At 35.6% G+C, this 24509-nt stretch overlaps 1 protein-coding gene across 1 annotated transcript in view; it reads right to left on the reverse strand.

The window, feature by feature from the left end:
* Window positions 1-859: 859 nt before the first annotated feature.
* Window positions 860-24509, reverse strand: part of PRDM6 (PR/SET domain 6) — a 76892-nt gene continuing 53242 nt past the window's right edge. Inside the window, exons 4-7 of the mRNA XM_068667195.1 lie at window positions 24267-24391; window positions 20669-21011; window positions 10485-10661; window positions 860-3387 (exon numbers count right to left, since the gene is read on the reverse strand). Of these exons, the coding sequence (XP_068523296.1) occupies window positions 3273-3387; window positions 10485-10661; window positions 20669-21011; window positions 24267-24391 (760 nt within the window). The 3' untranslated portion in view covers window positions 860-3272. The remainder of the gene's footprint in view (window positions 3388-10484; window positions 10662-20668; window positions 21012-24266; window positions 24392-24509) is intronic.

Raw genomic sequence — 24509 nt, forward strand, 5'->3', positions numbered from 1 at the left:
CCAAATGCTTCAGAAGTTCTGAAAAGGGAAGCACATAATCCTTAAATTTAAAGATAAATGTACTATACTTACTGTTTTAGTTTACTGTGTGCAAACAGATACTGTAATCAAAATAGACTTAAATGTACAGTTGTTCCATTGATATGTGAGCAGAAACTCACTCAGCATTTAGGAAGTGCAGACAGGTACTAGATCCTGTTTAGTCCAAATCTAGGATGTATTTTAGCTTGTTCATGCTAGTTTTAGGTTTGCTGTATTGTAAACAAATACCAAATGTTTTACTTGAGAAAAACCTACTCTAAAATCATGGGTTTTCACTAAATTGCTTTTGTATGCTGCCATCTCTGCTATGAAAGTGCCATATATAAAATAATGCAAAAACTGAAATTGTGCTTAGGAATCTGGCACAACATAGTGACTTACACAAGAAAGAATTATTTGGAAGAAAATGTAAGTTCTGCAGAAATCCCACTTTGATGCTTAAAAAAAAAAAAAAAAAAAGGAAAAGAAAAAAAAAGAAAGAAATCTAATAAAATCTTGAAACAATTGATCTTTATTTCACGCCCGTTCAGGAGAACACTTAGACACATGCTTAATTTGAAACATATGAATAAGCCTATCTGTATTCAGCGGGGAACTTGGCATATCAGTAAGCACATACTTACGTGCAATTTGCATTACAGATTCAAATATAAGTCCCTCTCTGCAAGATGCCGAGTGGTTTGCACTACCACTAACCACCTGAACAGGAGAGCACATTTAGGTATCGCAACAGCACAAGTCAGTGACCTAACACACAGCTCGCTTCTGCTTTTCAGAGCATGACATATCTCTTTTCCCACCTACTCTTTTTCAGCTGTGTTTTTTTGTTTGTTTTTTTGTTTGTTTGTTTTGGTGGGAACATCTCAGCTTGCAGCAATGATCCATAGCTACTGCTCAAATGTTAACTAAAACCTGGTGACACACCAAGATGTTTCTTTACATTAAGTCTTTAAAATAAGGGAAGGTGTGAATTACCAAGAGATAGGGTTTGAAAGGCTGTGGATCAGGTTGTAGGTGTTCTTTTTCCCATTTTTTTTTAGCCTTGCTAGGAACATAATGATGTCCAAATAGTCACCTTTGAGTTACCATTCTTCCTACCCAGGTTCCCATGCTTCCTTGTACCTAAAAGAAAAGCACACACACACACACACACACACACAAACATACACCAAACAAAGAAAAAAAAAAACACAACACAGAAAACAAAAACAAAAAGCAACACATTTATATAGTTGCTAAGAATTTATCATAGCTTGGAGGATAAAATCAGGCTGAATTGTTTAATCCCCATATCACTCCACTGAGTAACAGCGCTGAAAAACTCACAAGGCAAAAGCCTCTTCATAAGATAATCTGGTACTTGATAGACCAATAATAAAAATCACTTATTTTTTTTCACAGTGTTTTTACATTTTTAATGGCCAAACACAAAAGCAGTAACTCCTGAAGTTATTCCCTGTAAACCTTTGGAAACTTCAGAGTCTGCAATGTAATTTATGCAACATAATAAAAGGACATCCTGAAGTAAGGATGCCTTAGATTTTAAATTCATTTTTAATGTATTTGAATCTTACTATATGCTCTTTTTTCTGCTTGAGCTCTTTGCAAAATTCATAAATAGTCTGAATGTGTGATTAAATTTGTAGCTGATTCTGTCTAGCCTTTTACAGAACTGAATTCTTAATTTTCTATATATTTAAAATCCTCCCCTTAAATGTTTTAAAAATATCTGATATAATGAACTGAGCCCTTATGAGTCACCCAGCACCTTAGTATTGGTGTAAAAGTGAACTAATCTGATTTATTTCCTATAATCTCGCCAAATTTATTTTGCAGTTTACCTCATGACATAACATGACCTCAGAACAGTTTGCCTTTTTTTTTCTTTTTTTCTTTTTTCTTTTTTTTTTTTTTTTTTGGTATTTTGCATTTTTATCAAACTACATCTCTAGTGCTGAGACAATCAATATATAAACACTGCTGGTCTCTAAAAGTGAAAAACATTCTTTCATTAGACAAAATCATGAAATCTGAAGTAAATCACGGATAAAAGCTTGAAAAAAGCCATTGTAACTGAAAATTGCTAAATTCAACGAATGTAACAAGATCTGAGCTCTTTTCTTTAATGTCTGGAGTATTTTGGCTTCCTTTTATTCACAACAGCACCAGGCAAATCTCCATGAAAGTGAATACTATGAAGCCTCCAAGATTTTTACAAGGTATCTGAGTTCAGATTTAGTTTTTGTTTTGAAGCTCAGCCCAAGAATGTTGAAAGTTTCACCTAATACAGGAGCATTTGCAGTTTGACCCAAGCCAACAGAATAAAAATATCAATGGATGATAGCTTGGATTTCTGATTAGGTTTTCTAAAGACAAGCAAGAAATTAAATCAATCACCCAAATTTATAAACATTACCTTGCTATTTTGCTCCTCATAATACAATTTGCTAGTAGACTCTCTTTCAAACCCATTAGATTGAATTTGAGAGCTGTGTTAGTTTAACATAGTTTTACTACTGGCTTCTTTACATAATGTATATTTGCAGATATACAACATTCCTTTATTTCCCCACCCACCCCACACCCACTGCCTCAAGAATATCTGTACCAATGCAATGTTGTTGAATGAAACTACTTGTATGAAAAAGTGCACACAGTGTGAGGCATGAGACTATGGAAATGAAATGCCCTTTGGTCTGAGGAGGCTGACACTGACCCAGATATAGCACTTGATAACTTCCCAACCCACACACTGATTTCTATTATAGCTGTGTCAAGATCAACTTAGCCCAGCCCAGCCAAATCTAAGGATTACATCTGGGTCCTTTGAATCATGCTACAAAAAAGGTGCAACGATAAACAAGTCCATGTGCATTCTCAGTCATAACTATGGGCAGAAGAACCCTTGAGATTCTTCACTTTGGTATTAAATAACAATTATAAAGGCTTTTGGAATTAAAGCAATACATGGTGGGACTTGAAATGTTAACAGTCCCAAGTAACTTGTCAATTGAAATAAGACTCATCCCCAGTCATAAATAAATAATCTCTTTCCTGGTCTCACTTTCACGCCAGGATCAATATCTCTTAACATCTTACTTATTTTATTACTGCTTTTGGTTTTCTGGGACTGATTGAAAGTTGCTCAGAGGAAATCTTTGGTTTTGCTTAAGTGTCCATGACATTTAATCATGACTTTCCTTGCAGTTTAATTCCAACCAGTCAATCAGTTAATCCACTTCAATTGATTCTGTGCTCTCTGTTATTGGCTTGCACTCATTGGGCATCCTCTGGTGTCGACTCAGCTGGGTGGCTTGTGTGAAGCTCCTCTCACACCTCTCGCACCTGGTGAAGGCAAGAGAGAAAATTGAGACCAGGGAGCTGCTCTGGGGGGGTGGGGGTGATGGGCTTTGTCTCATCCTGCCTAATCAGAACAGACACTCAAAAGTGGCTTCAGATTTTACTGGCTCAAGAGGTTTAATTGGTGGCTACTTCCAAGACCTTGATGCCTATGATGGGACAAGGCCTGTCTGGTTCAGAACAGAGGAATCTGTCAATAGACAGGGGGAAGGTGATTTCTCCAGAGAGGCCTGTCCTGCTGTAGCTCTGATCACTGTCAGTTCAAATAGATAAAGAACAAAAAGAGATTTTTAGGAGTGAGCCATCAAAGAAGCAGCTTGTCTGCAGTTTTCTGCTCTGTAACCCCTAGGAGAAATTGATGACAAATAGAATTTCACCTTCTGCTAATTTAAAATCCACAATTGCCTATTTGAGGAAGAGAAATCACAAAGCAATAACGTTTAGTGTTAGAACAAGAGAAAACTCATTGTTTATCTGATCTGACTATGCAGTGGGGTTCATTTTAAATAGGCACATATAGAGTTAGTGATTACTTAATTATCTGAAAACACCCACGTTGTTTGTGGGTTGAGCAAGAACTCATACCAATCACCAGTGTTGGCCTCACTGTCTTTTATGTCTTCTCTTTTTCTACCCTGTCCTCTCTTTAGATCGCTATAATCTCCATCAAAAATAACATGTGAATACATTAACAAGGCTATTGAATTTCTGAGGGGGTAGGATATGAATCCCCTTTCCCTGCTACAAAAGGGAATCTATTCTATCTAATCCCCCAAATACTATCCTCTAAATTTGCATTCCAAACACTAGATAAAGGTGTTTGATGAGTTGCAAATATGGATATAGTGGATCCTTCTTGTATGGCACTCACTCCAAAAGCCACCTTTGATTTAACAGTCTTGTGTGATGTTTTATCTTCAGAGAAGATTATCATAAAAGCATCTTTATGATGAATTCTTCACCTTCAAAGGAGGAGAAAAACAATGCACTCAGCTAATTAATATTCATCTTTCTGTCTTCACTGATATGAGCGATAGAAAGTGAACTGTCACTGATCTATCTGCTTATAAAAAAAAAAAAAAAAAAAAAACAAGAGAGAGAGAGAGAGAAAGATATTTACACATATGCATAATTATGGAATGTTCTTCACACAAGTGAAGTTCAGTAAGAAAGTTCTGCTTCAGGAGCATTTAGCACAGACATTACAGACTCATTCATCCAAGTTACTGTACCAATCTAAAATGTCAACATTTTAAAGTTGTGTTGCTTTGATCGTCTTTCATGGAATATTTTTAGTAGCCTGTTCCACTGTTAAAAACTGCACTGTGATCTTGACAAATGTAAAATGTCAGCTTTAATGTATCAGACCTATCAGCTCAATGAAAATAACTCAGAAGTATTGATTACTTAATGATTTTTGGTGTATTCATTAACGTCTATGTGCAGATCATCCACTCTCCAGAGCTCCTGAAGTGCTGATGACACATTAGTGTACTGCTGATTGTTTATTAGAAAACTGATTAGTTACTGGATTAGTGTGTCAAAATATACTACCTTTCATTGCCTGACAAACTTGCAAATTATTATATTATTTTTATATACATATATATATATATCACAGAGGCATTAGAATCAATTTTAAGGCTGGGGGATTAACTTTGTCTGGGTGAGATATTGCCATCTACTTGAACTTGATAGTTTTGTTATTTTGATGTCTACAAAGACAAGTGCTTCCCTTGCTGAGTAATAGGAAGCTTGGATTCTTGCCTAACCAAGCTGTAAGCAGTACAGTTTCAAAGTAACCTACAAAATCAGGTGTGGCAACAGCTGACCTCCAAGTGCTGGGTTAAAGGAATGCAATATACCATGTCAGGACATCTAGGGGCCATATGTGAATCAGAGAAAGACTATAAGGTTATCAAAAGATGTACTGCTACTCAGTAAAACCACTGACTATGAACACCTCCTTACTCTTTCTGGAACAGGGCTCACTGAATTCCTTAAAAATATTAGTTCCCATCCTTTATCCACAAGCCTCTACCAGTGATGGTGCTCTACCTTCCAAGCTAAAGGCTGTTCTGGTACACTTTCATACAGACAGAGACAAGAAGGATGTATCGTGCTGCTAGAGAGACACTAGAAAATAATAAATCTGTTACTACAGCCATTTGCCCTTGCATACCAAGTTCTGCTGTTGGTCAGGCTGTGCTGTTTACACTATACAGTCCTTGGGAAAAACTCTGAAAGCCTTGGCAAGGCATATAACTCTCCTAGCTCTCCCCTAGTTCTCATGTATCTGGATAATACTTCAGATAGGTTCTGGGTATTTTCTAGGCACTTGTAAAGGATGTGATTAAGGATCACAGTTTGGGATATACACGTATTCGATTTACAGGCAGGGACTGGTAGTAGCCCCCTGATTCCTCTCTTCAATGTGACCCAAAGAAGTTGTTGCTAGATACAGGCTGGTTGTAAAGGTGAGGACAACTGTGTTACACCACTCATCATAACTACCTCACAGCAGGTGGGAATGGGAGGAAATCAAAAAATATTCTTTCTTCTGAACTATTACACTTTCCCTCTAAAAACCATCCTTTCCAAGCCTATTGCAGCAGAATAACAACCTCAGTAACTGTGTCTGAGTCTGGGGAGCATGTGCATGCATGTTTGTGCATGCGTATCTCTGTATTACAAGCCACATATGTTTATGTGCTAGAAGATATAATAGCAGCCAAAAGAGTCAAAAAGGAAATAAGAGTCCATCTCTGCTATAGGAGCTCACAAAAGTAATCATGGAGACTGAACCCAAGCCTATCTCTTAGACTTATGCCAAAATTTTGATTAAGCTTCAAGTACCAACGCAAGTATTGGTAATAAAGCTACCCATTAACTGAGAGGCCACTTGATTTCCACTTAACCCATCTGATGGCATTTGGGAATAATTTAAACAGCCACAAGGTAGATTCAAAGAAGCAATTTAAAACTCCTCTCACAATTAGATGACATCAGTGACAACTGGGTCCATGTTACCATTTTTTACACCATGCACGTGCCTTCATTTACTTATAAGCAGCACTGTTGTACCACAACAGCCTGGCTGTTGTGGTGCACAAGACTTCATTCTACCAGGAGGCTTCTCTATGTGATTTGTTTGTTTGAGGGGATATAGTGAACAAAATGGCTCTTAAATTCATAAACAACATGAACATCAATATTATAGGGGATTTTTGAAGTACCAGATTTTCTGAGTTTGGTTAACTAGCCCTCACTGGTCTGCTTGTTTGCTTTACAGTGCCTTTAAGTATTGACACTGAGAAGTATAACCAGGATTGGTTTAATTCCCAAGTTTATGTCAACTTCCATGAAAGGATTCAGATGATGAAAACATTGAGGGTTTATTTTAGGAAAAAAAATATTCTCATTGGATATTTTCAAAATATTGTAAAATTTTGTTCAAGAATTACTTTTAACACTAAATTTTAAAGTAATTTGAAAGGGTTTTGAAAAAAAGGAAAAGTTGAGGTATCACTGCAGGTACAATATTTATGTTCAGTCTGGAATGAATGTTCCCTAGTTTTGCATTTGAGTAAGAAAAGAGAAAATCACCTGGCTTATCCCAATCTGACAATCTTTCCTCCCATTATTTTTGGTTGAATCCTGAAAATTACATGTTTGCATACCCCTGACTCTGCAGGCAGGTCCTTTAAATAACCTTTTATTTTTCTGAAATAGGAGATGCTGAGGGGGGAGAATTTAAGAAAATTAGGATAGCCAATAATTTCCCTTTTTCTCCTACGTTTTAATTTGCTTGAGAGCTTTGCTTCCAGTTGCTAGCAGCCATAGTGGAGTCTTCAGTAAGATAAGAATACACAAAAACTTTGTAATGCTGAGGTTGATTTGATAGCTTGTGATGACATGAAAAGGAATCCCTGCTCACTGGACCTGCAGTCTAGGCAATGTAACTAAAGCTTTGACTACAGATAACCTCACTTAGCATTTTTATCTATAAGGAAAAGCAAATAGAAAAGTCTTCCACCATACATACTAGGTATGCTAGGCTAAGCTAACTACGAACTACAAAGAAAGTGTCATCTCACATCTAAAGCTTTTAACCAATCACAGACCGACTCCCAAATAAGAAATTATTTGAAATATTTGAAAATACTTTCACTCTCTGACTATCAAATGTACCTTTGAAACAATATGTACACAACATACACTCAGTGTTTGACATAGCCTGCCTAATCCATGCACACTATAATTTGTCCAAATACCACTTACAAACACAGCTGTCTTACTGCATTAGAAATACTGAGATTCCATTCACAGAAGATGCACATTAACTGTTTGGTTGGCTGCCCATTTTCATCCATGAAATTGAACTTACTAATACATTTAAAATGATGCCTGTTATTTTTAAAACAATTTATCTGGAATTTAAATAATTTAGCACTTTCATGGTCTTTCTTTTTAATAGTAGTAGTAGTATTTAATAGAAGTATGTATATTGCCATGAATACAAACATTTTTGAGGTATAGAACACCCACCTCAATGGATTTTTCCTTTTTTTTTTTTTTTTTTTTTTTTTGTAATGTACATGTAAAATCCATTTGTAAACAAAAATTTCATGATCAAGATATAGAAGTTTTATTTGTCTCATTTATGGTTCCTGTTTACTAAAATTTGATATATATATATATATATATGTTTGTTTGTTTGTTTGTTTGTTTTTGTTTGTTTACCTAAGCTTACATATTACCAGATCTGAGATCTCTCCTTTACAAAAGAGATTCTAAATGGTAAGGAGACATCAAGGTGAGGTGCAGCTATGTCTTTTTCCTCCAGCAGAGACAAAGGATCAATTTCTGGATAAGTTTTCTGCCTCTCCTTCCCCAAACACAAGCAGTCCTCCATGGGAGGCAAATCTGCCCTTTGAACAGCTTGCAGGATCAGGGCATCTGCATCCCCTTATCAGACTACAAGGGACAGAAAGAATGGCAGCTCCAGTTTTAGCTTCATGTGAAATTACCAGTCATATTACTCCAAATCACAGAATCACAGGATCACAGAATTGCTAGGTTGGAAGAGACCTCAAGATCATCGAGTCCAACCTCTGACCTAACGCTAACAGTCCCCACTAAACCATATCCCTAAGCTCTACATCTAAATGAGTCTTCCAGAGAGAAAGTGGAACTGTTGTTTCTTAAATTTAAAGAAGGAACTAAATAAAATTGTAAAAGAATGACTAATTACACCATTTACATGCAGCATAAAGCAGCAATACAAAGCACCCATATTTTTTGTTGCTCTTCCCTGTGACTTTAAGAGAAGGCAGATATATCCCAGTGTACATGAATACTTCAGCATAAACAGTGTGAAACAAGCAAAAAAACAAATCCCAGACCACTGGCTAATTGTAGTACACACATTAAGACTTTTCTTTTTTTTTTTTTTTTTTTTTTTCACAAATGAAACTGTACTGTAGACTATTTTGGAGAAGGGGAAAAATTACTAAACTAAAGGGGAAAAATAATGACTCTAAATGGGGCAAAATAGCAGATCTATTGGAAACATGACAAAAACAGGATGTTAAGGAAAAAAATTAAGTGGAGTCAACAAGGTTACACATAAGTAACACCTTAACATTAAAAGAAATCTATTTTCCATTTTGACCCGGAAACCTCTTCCATTAATTACTAAAATCTATTTACACAGCAACTAGATAAAATCAATCTGATTGCTCTCACTATTTTTGGCTGATCTGTGGGCTCTCAGCATTCAACAGACTGGCTCTGGTGGAGTCATTGCTGAGAAGCTCCAAGTTTCCGCGTTTTGCCACCTACAGGGCTCTCCCAGCCACAATTTCTGGTATGCAAGCTCTCCTGTCCTGGATATGCGGAGTTTGTCTCCGGGCTCTGTCCCCTTGCCCCCAGCACAGACACGGTCGAGGCCAGGCTTCCTCTCAGCCATATATGGAGGCAAAGCACCCGTATCGCTGCTGAGCTTGTTATGAGGGGTTCTGACAGGCCCCACGGCTAAGCTTGCTTACACTAACCAGACATGGGGCACAGGACAGCCAAAGTGGAAAAGAAAGACAAAGACAGAAAAATAGACCGGGGACAGGCAGTCCTTGGAGAGCTGGGAGAGGCTCACCTTCTCCCACACTTAACTCCCTTTTCTTCTAGGCAGCTTTCAAAAGAAGTGATATTAACACTTTATGCCTTGGTATTGATACATTATTTTTCTGCAAAAGTGGGGTTGTTCCAGGTGCAGTAAACTTAAATTTTGTGCCTGCCAGTTCAGCAAAGAAACAGACACAAATATGGAAAAAGTGCATTCTGGCTTGGAGAATGTCTCTTGTTGGGTAAGCAGAGCCTTGCACAACAGAAAGTAATGACCTGGATCGGCTTTGCTATTGCTGGAGGTGAGGGTGGAGAAGAGAATGCTTCGGAGACTCAGATGTCTGCTTGACTTTAATTTCAATCAACAGAAACTACAGAAGGCAGCAGAGTCTGTTTAATTAAAAGACGCCTTGATCAGGCAATGTTTCCTTTTTTAAAAATATTTTGGATAGCTAAACACTAACAATTTACTATTATAATCTGACCAAACTTATGCCAGAAGACAGACTTGCATTTTCTATGCAGTGGTTCTGAGGCTAAGAAAGTGGTTCCGAGGCTCCCCTTCTCCTTCCCTGTCCTCTTATTTAACCAAATCCAAATTAGCTCTCATGTGAAACTCCAGCTACCTCCGCCTCAGAGAAACCTGAAACCTTCTTACAGTACAGCCTGTCCCAGTCTTGAGTGTATTTTCAGCTATGGTTCTCTGGCAGTAGCTTGTTGTTTAATTAAAACAATCAGGTTCTCATCAGAGGATAGGAAATTGCTCTGGGCCTGCAAGGCACCTGAAAACAAACCTTGTTTAATTCCAATTTTAGTTGCAGCATAAATGTATTATCTGGCCATGGCTTTCCTGACAGCCTCTCCCATGTGCTGGTGCAGACTGGTGGTGCTAGTGAGCAGCAGCTATGCACTTCCCTTCTAATCACAGCAGGCAAATGCTGCTGGCTTCAAGTACTTACTTGAAGGGCTTTTCCCCAGTGTGTGTCCGGATGTGGTTGTTGAGTGTTGTAGCACCAGCAAAGGCCCGGCCGCAGTAGCCACACTTGAAAGGCCTGTCACTGGAGTGCGTAACGACGTGGTTCCTCAGCTCCGATGGCTGCGAGAAAGACTGGGAGCAGTGGCCGCACTGGTAGGGCCTGCAATGGGAAAGCGAAATACCATGCCGTCAGTGAGCTCTGTCATCCCAAGTCAAAAATGACGTGGACAGGAGCATCTGGTCTTCCCAGGAATTTCCAAAGAGAGCTGCGGGGACAGTTTGTTGGGGCCTTCTTGGAAGACACATACCCAAATCATCTTGACTTCTTTAGCAAATGTAAAATACTTGTGCAGGAATCACCTGAGAGTCTGTGGGCATGGTGACCCGCAAAACAGAATTCAACAAGCTAGTGAACTAGCACTACGTCAGATGTTTTCCTTATTTTCCCAAATTCAGTGTGGTTTGATTGACAGAAAATTCCTCATACAAGGCAGTTAAGAGGCTTAGGAAGTTCTCTGACTATTGGTGCCCACTATAGTCTTACCTACAGATACGTCTGATTGTTGCAAATATGTTCTACAGGGATTCTGTAACTGCTTGTAATGAAAATCTTTATACTGGTTTGGAAGAATCTATTTTATTTTGTGTTTTGTTTTGTTTATTTCTTATTAACTTATTTTATTTTTGAGATCAAATTTTTGAGTGAAGGACACTGGAAAAATTAACTGCCATGTTTACAATTTTTAAATTTTCTATTTTCTATTTTCTTACTGCTATTGAAAATATTTTAATTTAATTAATAGGTTTCTCCCACCCAGACTGAAAATGTCTTTATTGTGATCTTGAAATGGAACACATAAATTAGGTTTTCAACATCACAGCTTGTTAAAAACAAACATAACAAACAAACAAACCTGACTGGAATGTTACGAATTCAGAATCTTAACAAACACTGTAAACACAGAAAGAAAAGAATACAAGACAGCAAAGTGAGACAGGACTGCTGAAATGCAAATACATTTGCTAAATGAAATTAAGTATAAAGAAACTGTATATATTTCTGCTTTGTAAAAAGTGATTTAATATCAATATACTTTTTTTTTTTTTCATATTTCATATAAGTTAGTGAGAGTCCTACATGTTCCTCAGACTTTTTGTTAAGGAAACTAAAAATCCAGGGATGGGAAAGGGATGAGGTGGGATTTGGGTGATATTTACCATGTAAAACATTTTAAAACACAGCTCTTGATGTCTGCATCTCAAGAGCCAATGGCAACCACCAACTTAATTGCTCTCTCTTTAATAAATGTGTATGCTTAAATGGCTAGAAACCAAAACTATAAGGAAGGGGACAATGGTGACCAAGCATGTACAATTCAATTAAGTGCAAAATAAAGTGAACTATCTCATTTGTCAAGTGAACTGCTTAATTGTGGCTACTTGCATCACTGAACACAAATACTATTATTTTACAGTGCTTCAGAGCACTGAACCCTGATTGTAGAATTTTTTAGCTTGATTAATAGCTCAGTATTGGTCAATAACTCGATAGCTTACAATTTTAATTACTTACATTTGAAAATCTAACTGCTCTCCTACAAGTTTGAAAGAAATATGTAAAATCTATGGATAGGTTACTTAACCTGGATGATACAGCCCTTAAAAATATGAATATATACAAAATAATATTTTAAGAAGGAAAAAAAAAAAGTACTAAATATCTGTTTTCCTTATTGGAAGACAAGCAGTAATATGTTTGCTAATCTTCTCTGTGCAAGTGCATGGTTAATTTGCACAGAAAATATTTATCAAAGTTGACATGAAATTTCAAGTGCTGGTAAAACAAAGATGATTTGTGAATGCTGACTTATTTGTTTAGGCATTTTCAAATCAAAAACTTTTAAGCAAAAAGAATACATTAAGATATTCTGTATCCAAGAAACATTGATTTTTTTAATAGTGAAAGGGACCATTAACATCTATTAGCCTCTGGTTATCTATTTTTAACAGCTACCACAATAAATGATACAACACTACATAAAACCAATTAATCTTTTTTTCTTTCTTTCTTTCTTTTTTTCTAACAGTCTATATGATTAATTTTATATTCTGAAAAGTCACACTGTAACTTGTATGTAAATTGTTGAAATTCCAAGCCTATTATCAGTGAATATTATGATACCAAGCAAAATCTTTTTACCACCTACACTGGCTCAAAATAAATTTTGAGTTTAAATATCCCTGTTTTCAAAGGATATACTCAGAATAAATTTCACTGGCTCAAGACAAAGAACCCTGTAAAAAATTACCTATTATTAGATCACTTAGGCTGCATTTTTTCCATTCATCCATGTCTTGGCAGAACAGCTATTAAAGAAGTTAACCTACTCTTTTGGCAGATACATTTCTCCAATTTATACACATGTGATTCTGATTAAGAATGAAGTGGGCAGAATAAGTAATTTTTTCAGGCTAGATGTATGACATATTAACTAGCTCATTTTAAAAAGAAAGCCTATATATGCATTGAAGTACTATCACAATTTAAAAATGCCATGTCTAATTTATACAGTAGACAGATTCATAATATGCCAAATTTTCACAAATTTTGGATACTACATTATTTTTTCAAGAGAAAAAAAAAAAAAAAAAAAAAACTTTCAGTAAGTAGAAAAGTTGTCTCTTTTTTTTTTGGCTTTTTTTCCCTCCTATGGTAGCCATTTTACTGTGCTCAGAATTTTTTCTTGATGGAAATAAAATCAATGCTTAAAAAAAAAATTAATAAATAAATAAAGAGAGAGAGAGAAAGTGGTGCAGAAGAACTGGACATGTGCAATGCTTGGTTCAGTGAATACATTGACGTGGGCAGAGCAGGGCTGTCTTTGATGTAACAGTTATGTCTTCTGCCATCTCTTTGTCTGCACTGGGACACTGAATCAAGATGGTGATCTCTGGTGATCTTAGAAGGTTACAGGCAGAAGGGACAAAGTGACAAAAACAGTGATCATCACAGGTGTTTTTTGCAATGGTGTGTTACTAGGTTGATTGTGGTCCAAGCCCAGAAAAGCTAGTTCCCACAGGTATTACTTAGGACATGTTGTACCTTCTTGAGCTACTGAGTATGCAAGTGAATATAAACATAGCTGTGTCATTGCCATGATGCATACTGATGTTCCGGAAAATTAATGTTCAAGCAAAGTGGATGTCAGTGGATGTCAGTCTGTTCATATGAAAGCTGACATACCTAAAATATTCCTCTACACATGTATAGGGAGATTTGCAAGCATGAAAGTAACTGGTTTGATAAAACAGGTGTACCAGGGCTTGAAAGCACATGCTGACTGTCTGAAGAAATATTTTTTCTATAAAAAATTATTCTTCAACTATCATGTGCCAGGAAGTACATAGTTTTGAATCTCTTCATCATTACTTTTTTTTTTTTTTTTTTTTTTTTTCCGCAGAGGCGGCCCTTCCAGATGTAAATCAACCCTGATCAAAATCTTCTCATTTAGCATTTTAAAGAAAGTTAAATTTAAGGACAGCTAAACCAATGTATAGCAATGTGCTGATAAAAGTGATGTGCTGACATCTGTCAAAAGCAGTTCTAAAGTTTCTCATTAACAGCCTACCAACATATTTTCCTAGTTCCTGTATAAGCTTAAAGGAAAGATATCTAGAAGAAAACTCTCATGTTAGAAAAATTACACTTGTTATTGACCACATGGACCATCAATCAGCTATGTATCTTTAGTACTGTGTAGCATACATCAGCATTTTCTAGAAGCCTAATCTTACAGTTCCTGACCATATGATGGTCCACTAAAGTGAAATTCAGGAGGGAATGTCTGTAATGTAATAGTTTTCAGGTTTTTAAGTTATTTAAATTTTGAGCTTTTCCAAGGTTTTCAAGTTGTGTTTTCAAAAATATTTTTTGCTCCCTATTTAAGAAAATCTCATGAATGATTTTGCCCTGTGGTGACAGTGTCTTTTCCTGTCATATGCTTTTGGAACTGGATTTTTCTAGGAGAAATTTCATCTTGTACATGACCAGTACAAATACCATGTTCCACATAAGGCTTATTGAGCATCACCAAAGCTCATGCTTTATGCAGCAGGTAGGCAACATGTTAGGACATAACAGTGCAAAACATCCATTTCTTCACACCTGGAATAGCTGATAGCTGCTGACAGGCAATTGTACATTTAGATTGATAATTTTTAGATTTTCATTTAGCAAACATAACATATCGCTCTGCTAATCTACCTTTTACCATTCCTCTGCTGGAACAACGTACTTTCTAACCCCTAACTCTTAAGTACATCTAGCCAGTATAAGCATATTTTCTACATCATAAATCAGAGAAGCATGCTTAAGGTGCATTGAATTTTTATAATCCTGAAAAATCTTATGATTATTTTCAATTGAATTTTCAGATTCTTTCCTTTATGATGAACTGGTTTCTGGTGAGGCCTCCTCAGAACCAAAGTTGCTGTTTTCAGGAGTCATGTGAAATGCCAATGCAATATTTAGGAGATGAGTTCCTCATAATGGTAAATTTCTGAATACCTGTAACTCTACACTGAAACACTGTCACACCAGGGAGACAAAATAGCCCATTGATGCTGGTTTTGCCTGTTGTAAAAGCCTAGAAAAGCACCAACTGAAAGACAGACTGGCAGGCAGTTGAAGGTGCTTTTCTCATTGTTGAGGGCTAAGAAGAAAACAATATGATTGTTGTCAGTGCTGAGTAGCGAGCCTAGCAACATAACATGCCATTCAGCCCAAGGCAGGGTTTCATGGCATTGCAAGGGAAACTGTCACACCACAGCCTCTTGTAGAAATGAAAGCAGAGAGTGCTGAAATGCTACGAGCATTGGTTTTCACGGCCAAACTTCAAGAATCTCTAAAACATGCAGTAACCAATGATAAAGAGCACAGCTGCAGCCAGAGAAGCTAGGTAACAGTTTGCCGAACAGAAACATATTTTGGAGGGAGGTCTTCCTCTAACAAGTTGAACTAAGAGTCTGTAGAACGAATTGATACCTAAGGGTATTGCTAGCTTGCACACTGAAGCATTCTTAGCATCGCTGTGACCATGAGTGGGTTACATTCACTAAAACTGGACCCAACTCTACATTCCCTGCTGCTGTGGTGTTCTGCTTACACAGCAAGGCTACAGCCCTGAGCACTTTATGCACCAAGCATCAGCACATACAGGGAAGCTGAGCCCACCGGGGATTCTAGGATTGCCTTTTACAAATGTTTGCAGAGGAGCTAACAAAACCAGAAAGTTAGAGCGAGTAAGTGTTGTCAAACTTTTGAAGCTGTCAGGGAGAGGTGTTACTCTGTACACGCTTTGTTATTATTAACTACGAGTACTGGGAGTTTGCAAACCTTTGTAAAAAGATTATGCAAGAACAAGCATTAAATTCAGCATGATGTTTACTTTAATTAAGCAATATTCCATAGCACTCTATAAACAGAAATAGACAACTCTTGCTCACATTTACTTTTTGTTTGTCTTTTTTGGAGATGTTTAAAATAATTAATGGGCTTTAAGGAGAGTATCAAGGTCAAAGGCACAGAACCTATAAAGAAAAAGATAAACACAAAATGACCTGGTCTATGATATTAGAGAATAAAATCTATGAAATTTTCAGTTTTAAACTATGAGCTCATGTTTGAAAGCAAAACAAAACAAAAACCTCACAAGTAAATTTTGAGCTGTAACAGCAAAATAGATGTACAATAATAAACAAGAATTTTGAACAAACAAGAATAGCGAGGGCCAGGTAATATCTACAAATTATCAGTCTCCAATATGGTTATGTAGAGAGGGATTTTCCTAAAATTGTCAGCTTAAATACTTGGTAGTCAATGAGAATATATACCACACAGATGCACAAACTGTATATGAAAATGTTCCACAGACAGCTCTCAGGACTTGCAACCATATGCCTTCCTTCAATAACAATGCATCCTGAAAGTGGTGATCAAAGTGAGAAACATGAAAGATGTTAAAAGAAACTGCACCATTAGCTGAAGGAAAAGAAAAAAAAATCACTGATTAAAATTATATAAAATTATATTAATATTTATAAAATTATTATATTTATATAATTCATATATAATTATATTTGTATAATTTATAATTATATTTATATAATTTATTATAATAAATTAAATATAATATATTATAATAATTTATAATAATTAATTATATAATTTATATTTATATTAATTTATATTAATATAAATATAATTTATATTTATATTAATTTATAATAATAATTATAATAATAAATTAAATATAATATATTATAATAAATAAATTTATTATAATAAATTATATAATAATAAATAAATAATAAATTATATAATAATTTATATAATTATTATATTGCTCTAAAAATGATTCACAGAGGCTTCTGCTGTATATGACTTTCTGGAGTCCCCAGAAAGTTTTGTTGAAATTTTCTGCAACACTGGGGGAAATAAAAGAAAAGAATACAGATTTCTGACTCCTTCTTCAGGAAGAGTTGCTCAGAACACTTCTGTCTGAGCAAGGTTTAAAAAAAACCTGAAAGGCTCAGCAAGTCCCAGAATTCAGATCTTGATTTAAGATCCATCTCTCACATTCTCTCTAACCTTATTTACTATTAGCTTCCAAGAGGACCTTACAAATTTTAACAAGCTAAAAAGTATCTTTGTGGATGGGGAGAAGTAAATTATAAGTAAATCATTAAATAAAATTAATTTCAATTTAAGTTGCAATGCTAATCTTTATCTAAAACAGCTAAAAACTGATCTTTAAAATTCTTCCTATTTTGTATTCATATTTTTTTAAATGTATTTATAAAATCATCTGTTTGTTAAATAGGAACATTTATTTCTCTCTACCTAATGGAAATAAATATATATTATTATTTTATGTCTGTCCACCTTTCTGCTTTCATTCAGATGTTTTCTGAACCTGAGTAGCTTTAAAGGTGTTTTTTTTGTTTTGTTTTGGTTTGTTTGTTTGTTATTATTTTGTTTTTATTTCTCAAATTCCAGCTAAGCTGCTTTTCTCAAATATCTGTTCATGATTTGGACTCCTGTATGTTTCATACAGTAGTCAAAGATGTTTTCCCTGCACCTCATGCTGTAGGTAATCAGCATTGTTGAAAAACAAATACAAAGCCAGAACAGATAGTCTAAAGTCATTTCCTAGAGTAGACAGCCCTTGCTGCTTCAGTCACATCAAAGATATAGTGGCTGGTTTGCTCACAAATTGCTGACAATAAATGGGGAGCTGTTTATCAGCTGGAGTGGTGCTGCAGATATCGGCAAGAAAATACAAACCAGAGAGTTGTATCCAGTACTTCAGGCTGGCAGGCAGGTATTCTTTCACAAATCATACCCTATCTTCTTGGTTGCAGGAAATTTTGTACAACACTTTAGGAACGTTTCATGTGGATAAATACAATATGTTCAAGAAACCAAAGACAACTCTTTTCCAGCCACTAAATAGTTTATCTATTGGTACCTGGCTAAAAGACCAAAACCTCGCCATGATGTAAGTTCAACCTGTGATGATTTCAAAGTAGGAATATGAGAAACCAAATCCTAGAATATGTATGATCTGCACTAACAATTACTTTGGTATTTAGAACACTAAATGAATTGCAATGAGCCTGAACAGATTCATGTGACTGAAGCCCCACTTCAAAAGATCTATTGGGAAATGCTTTTACAACAGTTATGTTGATGGCATGTCTCACAAAAACAAAGAACGCATTACAAAAGTGGCCTCCTCAAGCAGTCTACAGAATTTATTTAATTAGAAGATAGAGATGTGAGCCATTCTTCAGTAAAGAGGGAACATGGCTGTCACAAAACAGCATCTCAGTAACTGTATGTATTGAACACATTGTTCCTCAGTGTGTCTTGCATCCTCTTGAGATTAGAGTCTCTCTACATAATACAACAGAAAAAGTTTCATAAGAAAAATTTCAACAGAAAAGTTTCATAAGAATTGGATTCACAATAACCAACAATCAAAGATGAAATCAGCTAAATGGCTAGCATGAGTATTTAGAAAGAGGCATTAGCTATTACATTTCAAATCATCCTGTAAGCTTCTACGTCAACATTTAGTCTTAACTCACCGATTAACCATCCTTCTGCCCCAATCCTCACCAAATTTTTAGAGTTCTTTCTCTAATCACTCTTTGCTCTCTTTGGTCCTGCAGGGGAGAAGTAACCACCTGTCCTCTGATCAAGATAATTTGATTAATATGTCATAGGGTATTCTGAGGAAAAAATGCTCTACACTTTCATGGTGAATCTGGCCTGTATTGCATGGACAAATTTTTGCAGAGGCAAAATGGAAAGACGCCATAAATCAGAAACCTACTAATGATGGTGTTCACCTCCAAAGAGGAAGACTTGAATTCCAGCCTGTGTTTCAATGAACATTAGACACGGGATACTTAGAAGAAAATAGAATAAAAATGCAGACCTCCAAGATGACAGCCCTGATACTCAGGTTGACTTATCTTCTGTTGTTCTCTCTGGCAAATTAGTATTTAACTACACCTTAGAGTGCAGAACAGCTCCATTAGGAGGTACTCTTCTTGTACTACTTATTATCTGCAGCTTGGTTCTTTATAAAGGGAGATACGAGTTCAAGTAAAGGAAGGGATGAAATGTAGTCTTCACAACCTGGCTGGATGAATTGCTGAGAAACCATGTGGAGGATTTTCACAGCATAGCTCTTCTAGACCCCTGATGCAGCATTTTATGCTCTTCTATGCATCTGCTTAGGATGCTCTAATACTGAAAACAAAAAAGTCTATTAAACTTTGGAGAGTGGACCTTTCAGGACATATATTCTACATTGTGGCACTTAAATTGGCCATTGTGTCCTACAACTTCTTTAGTGTAGCATTTGTTTCTGCTAAGACCAAGAAAATGTTGATTTTTATTTTTTTTTTATTTATTTATTTATTTTTGCAATATTATAAACTCTTCAAATTCTATGAAGATTTGAGTAGAATTGAATTTATTCCTAGCATGCTTGAAGTATCATCCTGGAAAACTGTATTTATACTCTAGTGTATCTTTACTCTCAGAATCACACAAGCACATGTGTACACGTAGATAATCACATACACAAAAAGACATAGACAGGCATACAAACAGAGACTCACAGGTGACTGTTTTTATAGTGTTTTGTTTAAATGAAGTTCACAATTGAATGCTGTTTTGAAAACAAGTTGCAAGGAATTCAGCTGTTCTGCTCAAACCTTTTCACAGCTGAAGAAGAGACAAAACATGGACAGCTTTTTTATTGAATTAATTTGATTTTTGTCTTTTGTCCTGCCAGCTATCAAAATTGTCAAATAAACCAGCTTTGATTCATAAATAATGGTTCCATTATATTTACTGTGCCACCGGTCAGAGTACCTGAAATTTTAATTCACTTGTTCAGCTAAATTTCATCCTCAGTTCACGGCCATAAAATTCTGTATTGACAAACTTTCAAACCAACTTTGACTCTGAGGTATCTAGTCAACATTTTTCTTCTGTGTGGATATTAGTTTATTGAATAAGTGGCATCTGTTTTCCTCCACATCACTAGTGGAGTAGGTATTTCCTTTTGACAGCTTTGCACGATTTATGGGTTTGCATGCTCTGAAGAAAAATAGTACTAAGCAAAAAATTCCAATTCATTACCTCTTAGTACTTAATTAAGTTCATACACATTGCACACTATAGGTGAACCCTGAAATGACTGTGACAGCCACTGAGCAGCAAGTTAGATTATCTTTAGAAGACAGAGAGACTTTTAATTATCTTGACCTCATTTTTCCTTCTATGATATTCATAAATTTTCCTTCTATTTTGTTGCTTCCAACAGATGTACCAAACCATTCTGAAAACAAGATTATATCCTTAGCTATTTCCTTTTATCTGTACGTTTAGGCACCAAATGTTTTTACAAATAGTGAAGTCAACCAATGGTTTTTATCAGCTTACTTCACAGAGCAGCAGATGAATTATGTTGTACAGGCTCCTCCTAATAATGGTTTGGTTTTGGAAATGATAACAGCTTGATAAAAGAATAAAGCAGTGGATCTGGCTATCAGTAGATACAGAAATAAAGAGAGCCTGGGTTTTACCTGTCAGGGTTCTGCGTACACACATGCATCTGTAAGAGGATCCGCTGGGTGAAAGTCTTAAAGCATTGCCCACATTTCCAAAGATGCCAGTCACTGAACTCAGAATTTAGTTGGCTTGTTGAAGTTGGGCTTGCAAGAACTCGTTGGTTTTTGACACTGATCTGGTTAAATCCTGACTCGATGGACCCAGACTTATCCAGGAGAGAAAAATTTCTGCTACACGGAGTCTGTGGAAATACTACGGATCGCTGTGGAGTGGCAGGGGATAGTTTGCTACTTTTATTAAATGGCTGTAGTGTGTCTTGTCTGGACATGGCCTCCATTACAGTCGAAGGGACATTCACTGAGAGAAAACAAGAAAAGTAAGTAAGATCCTTTTTATGCCTTTTTAGAACTAATACAATCTTGGGAGACACCATAAAAACAAACAAAAAAAAAAATAAAAAAAAAACACCCAACCAACCAAAAAAAAAACCAAAAACACAATCAAACAAAGCAAAAACCAACCCATTCTCCATTTTATTCACACTAGAATTATACACTTCTGTTTTAACAATTTATTTATTTTTTTTTTAAACGGCTTGAACAAGACAGGGATCTGAATGGATGATGCTGATTCTGTGACACTAGAATGAAAATTCATACAAAGAGGTATCTGAGACTGACAGGACTCAGAGAAACCTGACTGTGATATACATTTATTATACAACAAGATTGTCATGTGAAAGAAAGCACTGCTGTACTTGTGATACCCTGACTCTTCATGCTGCAGTCAGCATGTGCAATTGCTATATCACAGACAAGCATGAATTTTGAAAGCATGAAGAAAAAAATCTCTGTTCAGACTCTTCTTGAGATACAACAGAGTTTACATATCTCCTGAAGCAATAGTTTCCTTATCCTTTCAATATTCAGACACTAGGAGTATTATTACATCTCACAAATAGTCAAACAACCTACATAATATAAAGCCAGTGACTTCACCATGACCTGTATGATTAATGCTAATAGCAGTCAGATTACCATGAGACAATGCGAAGTATAGGCATAGATATCTTTGTGCATTGATTTCCCACCTACAAAATAGGAACAAGCTACAGCTTATTTCAGCAACAGTTGCAATAAACTGTTCTCACAAAGAAGCAGTTCAGTATTAAATTTGGATATCATATGATAAGGAAGGCAGGAATTCAAACATACAGAAGAAAGTTGAACAGCTGCCTCATCCCTTGACTACCATACCATCTAGATCATGCAGTGAATGAAGCAAGGGTCATATGGAAAAAATTGAGTCAGATAATGGGAGATTGAACAACAATAAAAAAAAAAAAAAAAAAAAAAGCATAACTTAGGCCACCTGCAACCAGTGTATTCTCATGTTTTCTAATTTTGTCATGCTCGACCTCACGACATAACATTTTAATGGAGACTTTTAAATTATATGTATGCATGTGTCTATGTTTCCACATGTTCACGTTTAGTTACTGTCGCAAAGCATTTATACTTGTGTATGTGTATAAAAACTACCTATTTAAACAGGTGATTGGAAACTGCACTTTTGCTTAGGTAAGTCATTACAATAGATTTATGATTAATAGATTAATATATTTATGATTAATATAATAGATTAATGAGAAATTTCATTTATGAATTGGAATAATCTAACATCATTTAATATAAAATAAAAGTGTAATAAAAACTAACACTATGGTAATATATTATACCAATTACTTCAAAAAGTTATGTTTTACTTTATTTTCTCAATCACAATGTTCCTAATATTATATGCTAATTTATATACTTAAGTTGAGGTCCCTTCTACTGTATTTTTCTTTGGAGTATCTGAGTACCTGATTTCTAAGCAGAGTTACATCCTTGGGTCTGTCTGTTACAAGCTTCCAGACATATAATCTGGACATCTTTCATGTCTCTAAAAATGTTCAGAACAAGTAAGGTAACTTTCATTTTCCCACAGCAACCTCACAGAAGAAAAAGATCCCTTTCTTTTTTTTCTTCTTCCCCTTATTTTTTTTTTCTTTTAATTTTATTCATAGAAGTCCACGGAAGCAATAAGATCAAATTTTCCACTGAGTCAAAATACTTCTGTGCAGTAGATATGCTCATGGGTTTAAGTAGTACTTAAGTCTTATAGCAGCCTGTAACTGGCTCCATGCTCGGAGATGAATTTCATCTACTCGTGTCAGTTTCTCTCTGCAGAAAAAACTCAAACTTTTCTCACAGAAAAATAACAAGTCACAATATTTATAAATTTTAACCATAATGCTGTGCTTTTCAAACAAAGGTTTTGTAAAGCTTTGGCTCATGACAGAAAAAATAATATTTCTATGTTGTACGCTGCAGAGCATGAGTTTAATCAGCAAACATTACTGCTAGTAATTTAATTTCTTTTAAACTCTTCTCAAGCCCAACAGATTTGAAAACTCAAGATGAAAAGGATGTTTATTTTTGACAGTTTAATCCCTGCTATCTTACTGTTTTATTGCCCCATGGTTCACTACTTAAGTTGCTACAAGATGAGAGTTCTTACAATAGCTGTTTAAGTATCCAAATGCCTAATGGAAAAAATGTATCCTATATATAATTGATTATACGTGAGCAACCACAGGGTCACTTTAGACCAAAGTCAGTCAAGCATCCATTATTGGTTTCTTCCACCATGTAGACATACATAGCTGTCAAAACAGAAAAAAAAAAAAAAAAAAAAAAAAAAAAAAAAAGGTCTTTGATGCAACTTCTAGTCAAATTCCACATGAAAATAGTGAAATTGAAAGGTGTGCTTGGATCACCTAATTGCATTATAGACAAAGGTATCCAGCACTTGATTGCAATAAAAATTGGGTCCCGTGTTATAAGTTTTATGCTTAATTTTGTGATGATTCCTAGTAAAATAAAATATTGAGAAGGGGTACAAGTATGAATGAAAATGGGGATGGTCAGGATGGAATGGAAGTTCATTGTCATTTCAGGCTACTTCCACTCAACTTATATTGAGAGGAGCTCAATTTTATCTTTTAACTGTAAGAAACTCATCTCTACAGTCACACAGACAAAGCTTTTCTAAAGGTACTTGGGCAACAGAATGAACAGTCGCTAACAGAGGCCTGATGGGCCTACAGTACATTACTCTTTTGGCTACCCAATGACAGGGTCTTGTAACAAATGGAGAGAATCAAGCTCTTCTTAAATCAGTTAAGAATTAAATCAGCTCTTCTTAAATCAGTTAAAAACCGGTTAGGAAGCCAAGCTATCCTTAAATCAGTTAAGAATATACTACTGGTAGTGAACCACTTATAAGGAATAGTGATTCCACACACTGCTAAGTTAAATGGGGCTGCTGTAATGGGAAATCTGCATGGACCTGCACACTTTCAGACACCTCAGTTTAATTATGTAATTATATCGTGATGTTGGTAGCTTAAGTGCATCAGCTTCAGAGTTTTATTTAGTATACATCAAGCTTACTTTAAATGTATAGCCACTTTCATTTAATATGTCTTAAAATATCCTAGGAATATAACTGATTAGATATGAAACAGGAGTTCTGGCTTGTGCTGGAAGAAATACAGAAGGAACTTACAATTTTCATCTTGTGCAATGCACTGGAGAGGGATTCCAAAGAAAGATGTGTAGCTGTCATTGTACCACACCAATAGCTCTGTACCCCGTGGGATATCTATACAAGCCCGGTAGAATATATTTGACCTAATCAAGAGAAAAAGAAAAAATGCTGAATTTAGGAATAGAGCACTCCTCTTATCATGCACAGTATTACAATAGAAATCCATGGTATTGGAACCGTTTCTGCATATAACTAAATTAA

Source organism: Anas acuta, chromosome Z (genome assembly GCF_963932015.1).
Source record: "Anas acuta chromosome Z, bAnaAcu1.1, whole genome shotgun sequence".
NCBI lineage: Eukaryota > Metazoa > Chordata > Aves > Anseriformes > Anatidae > Anas > Anas acuta.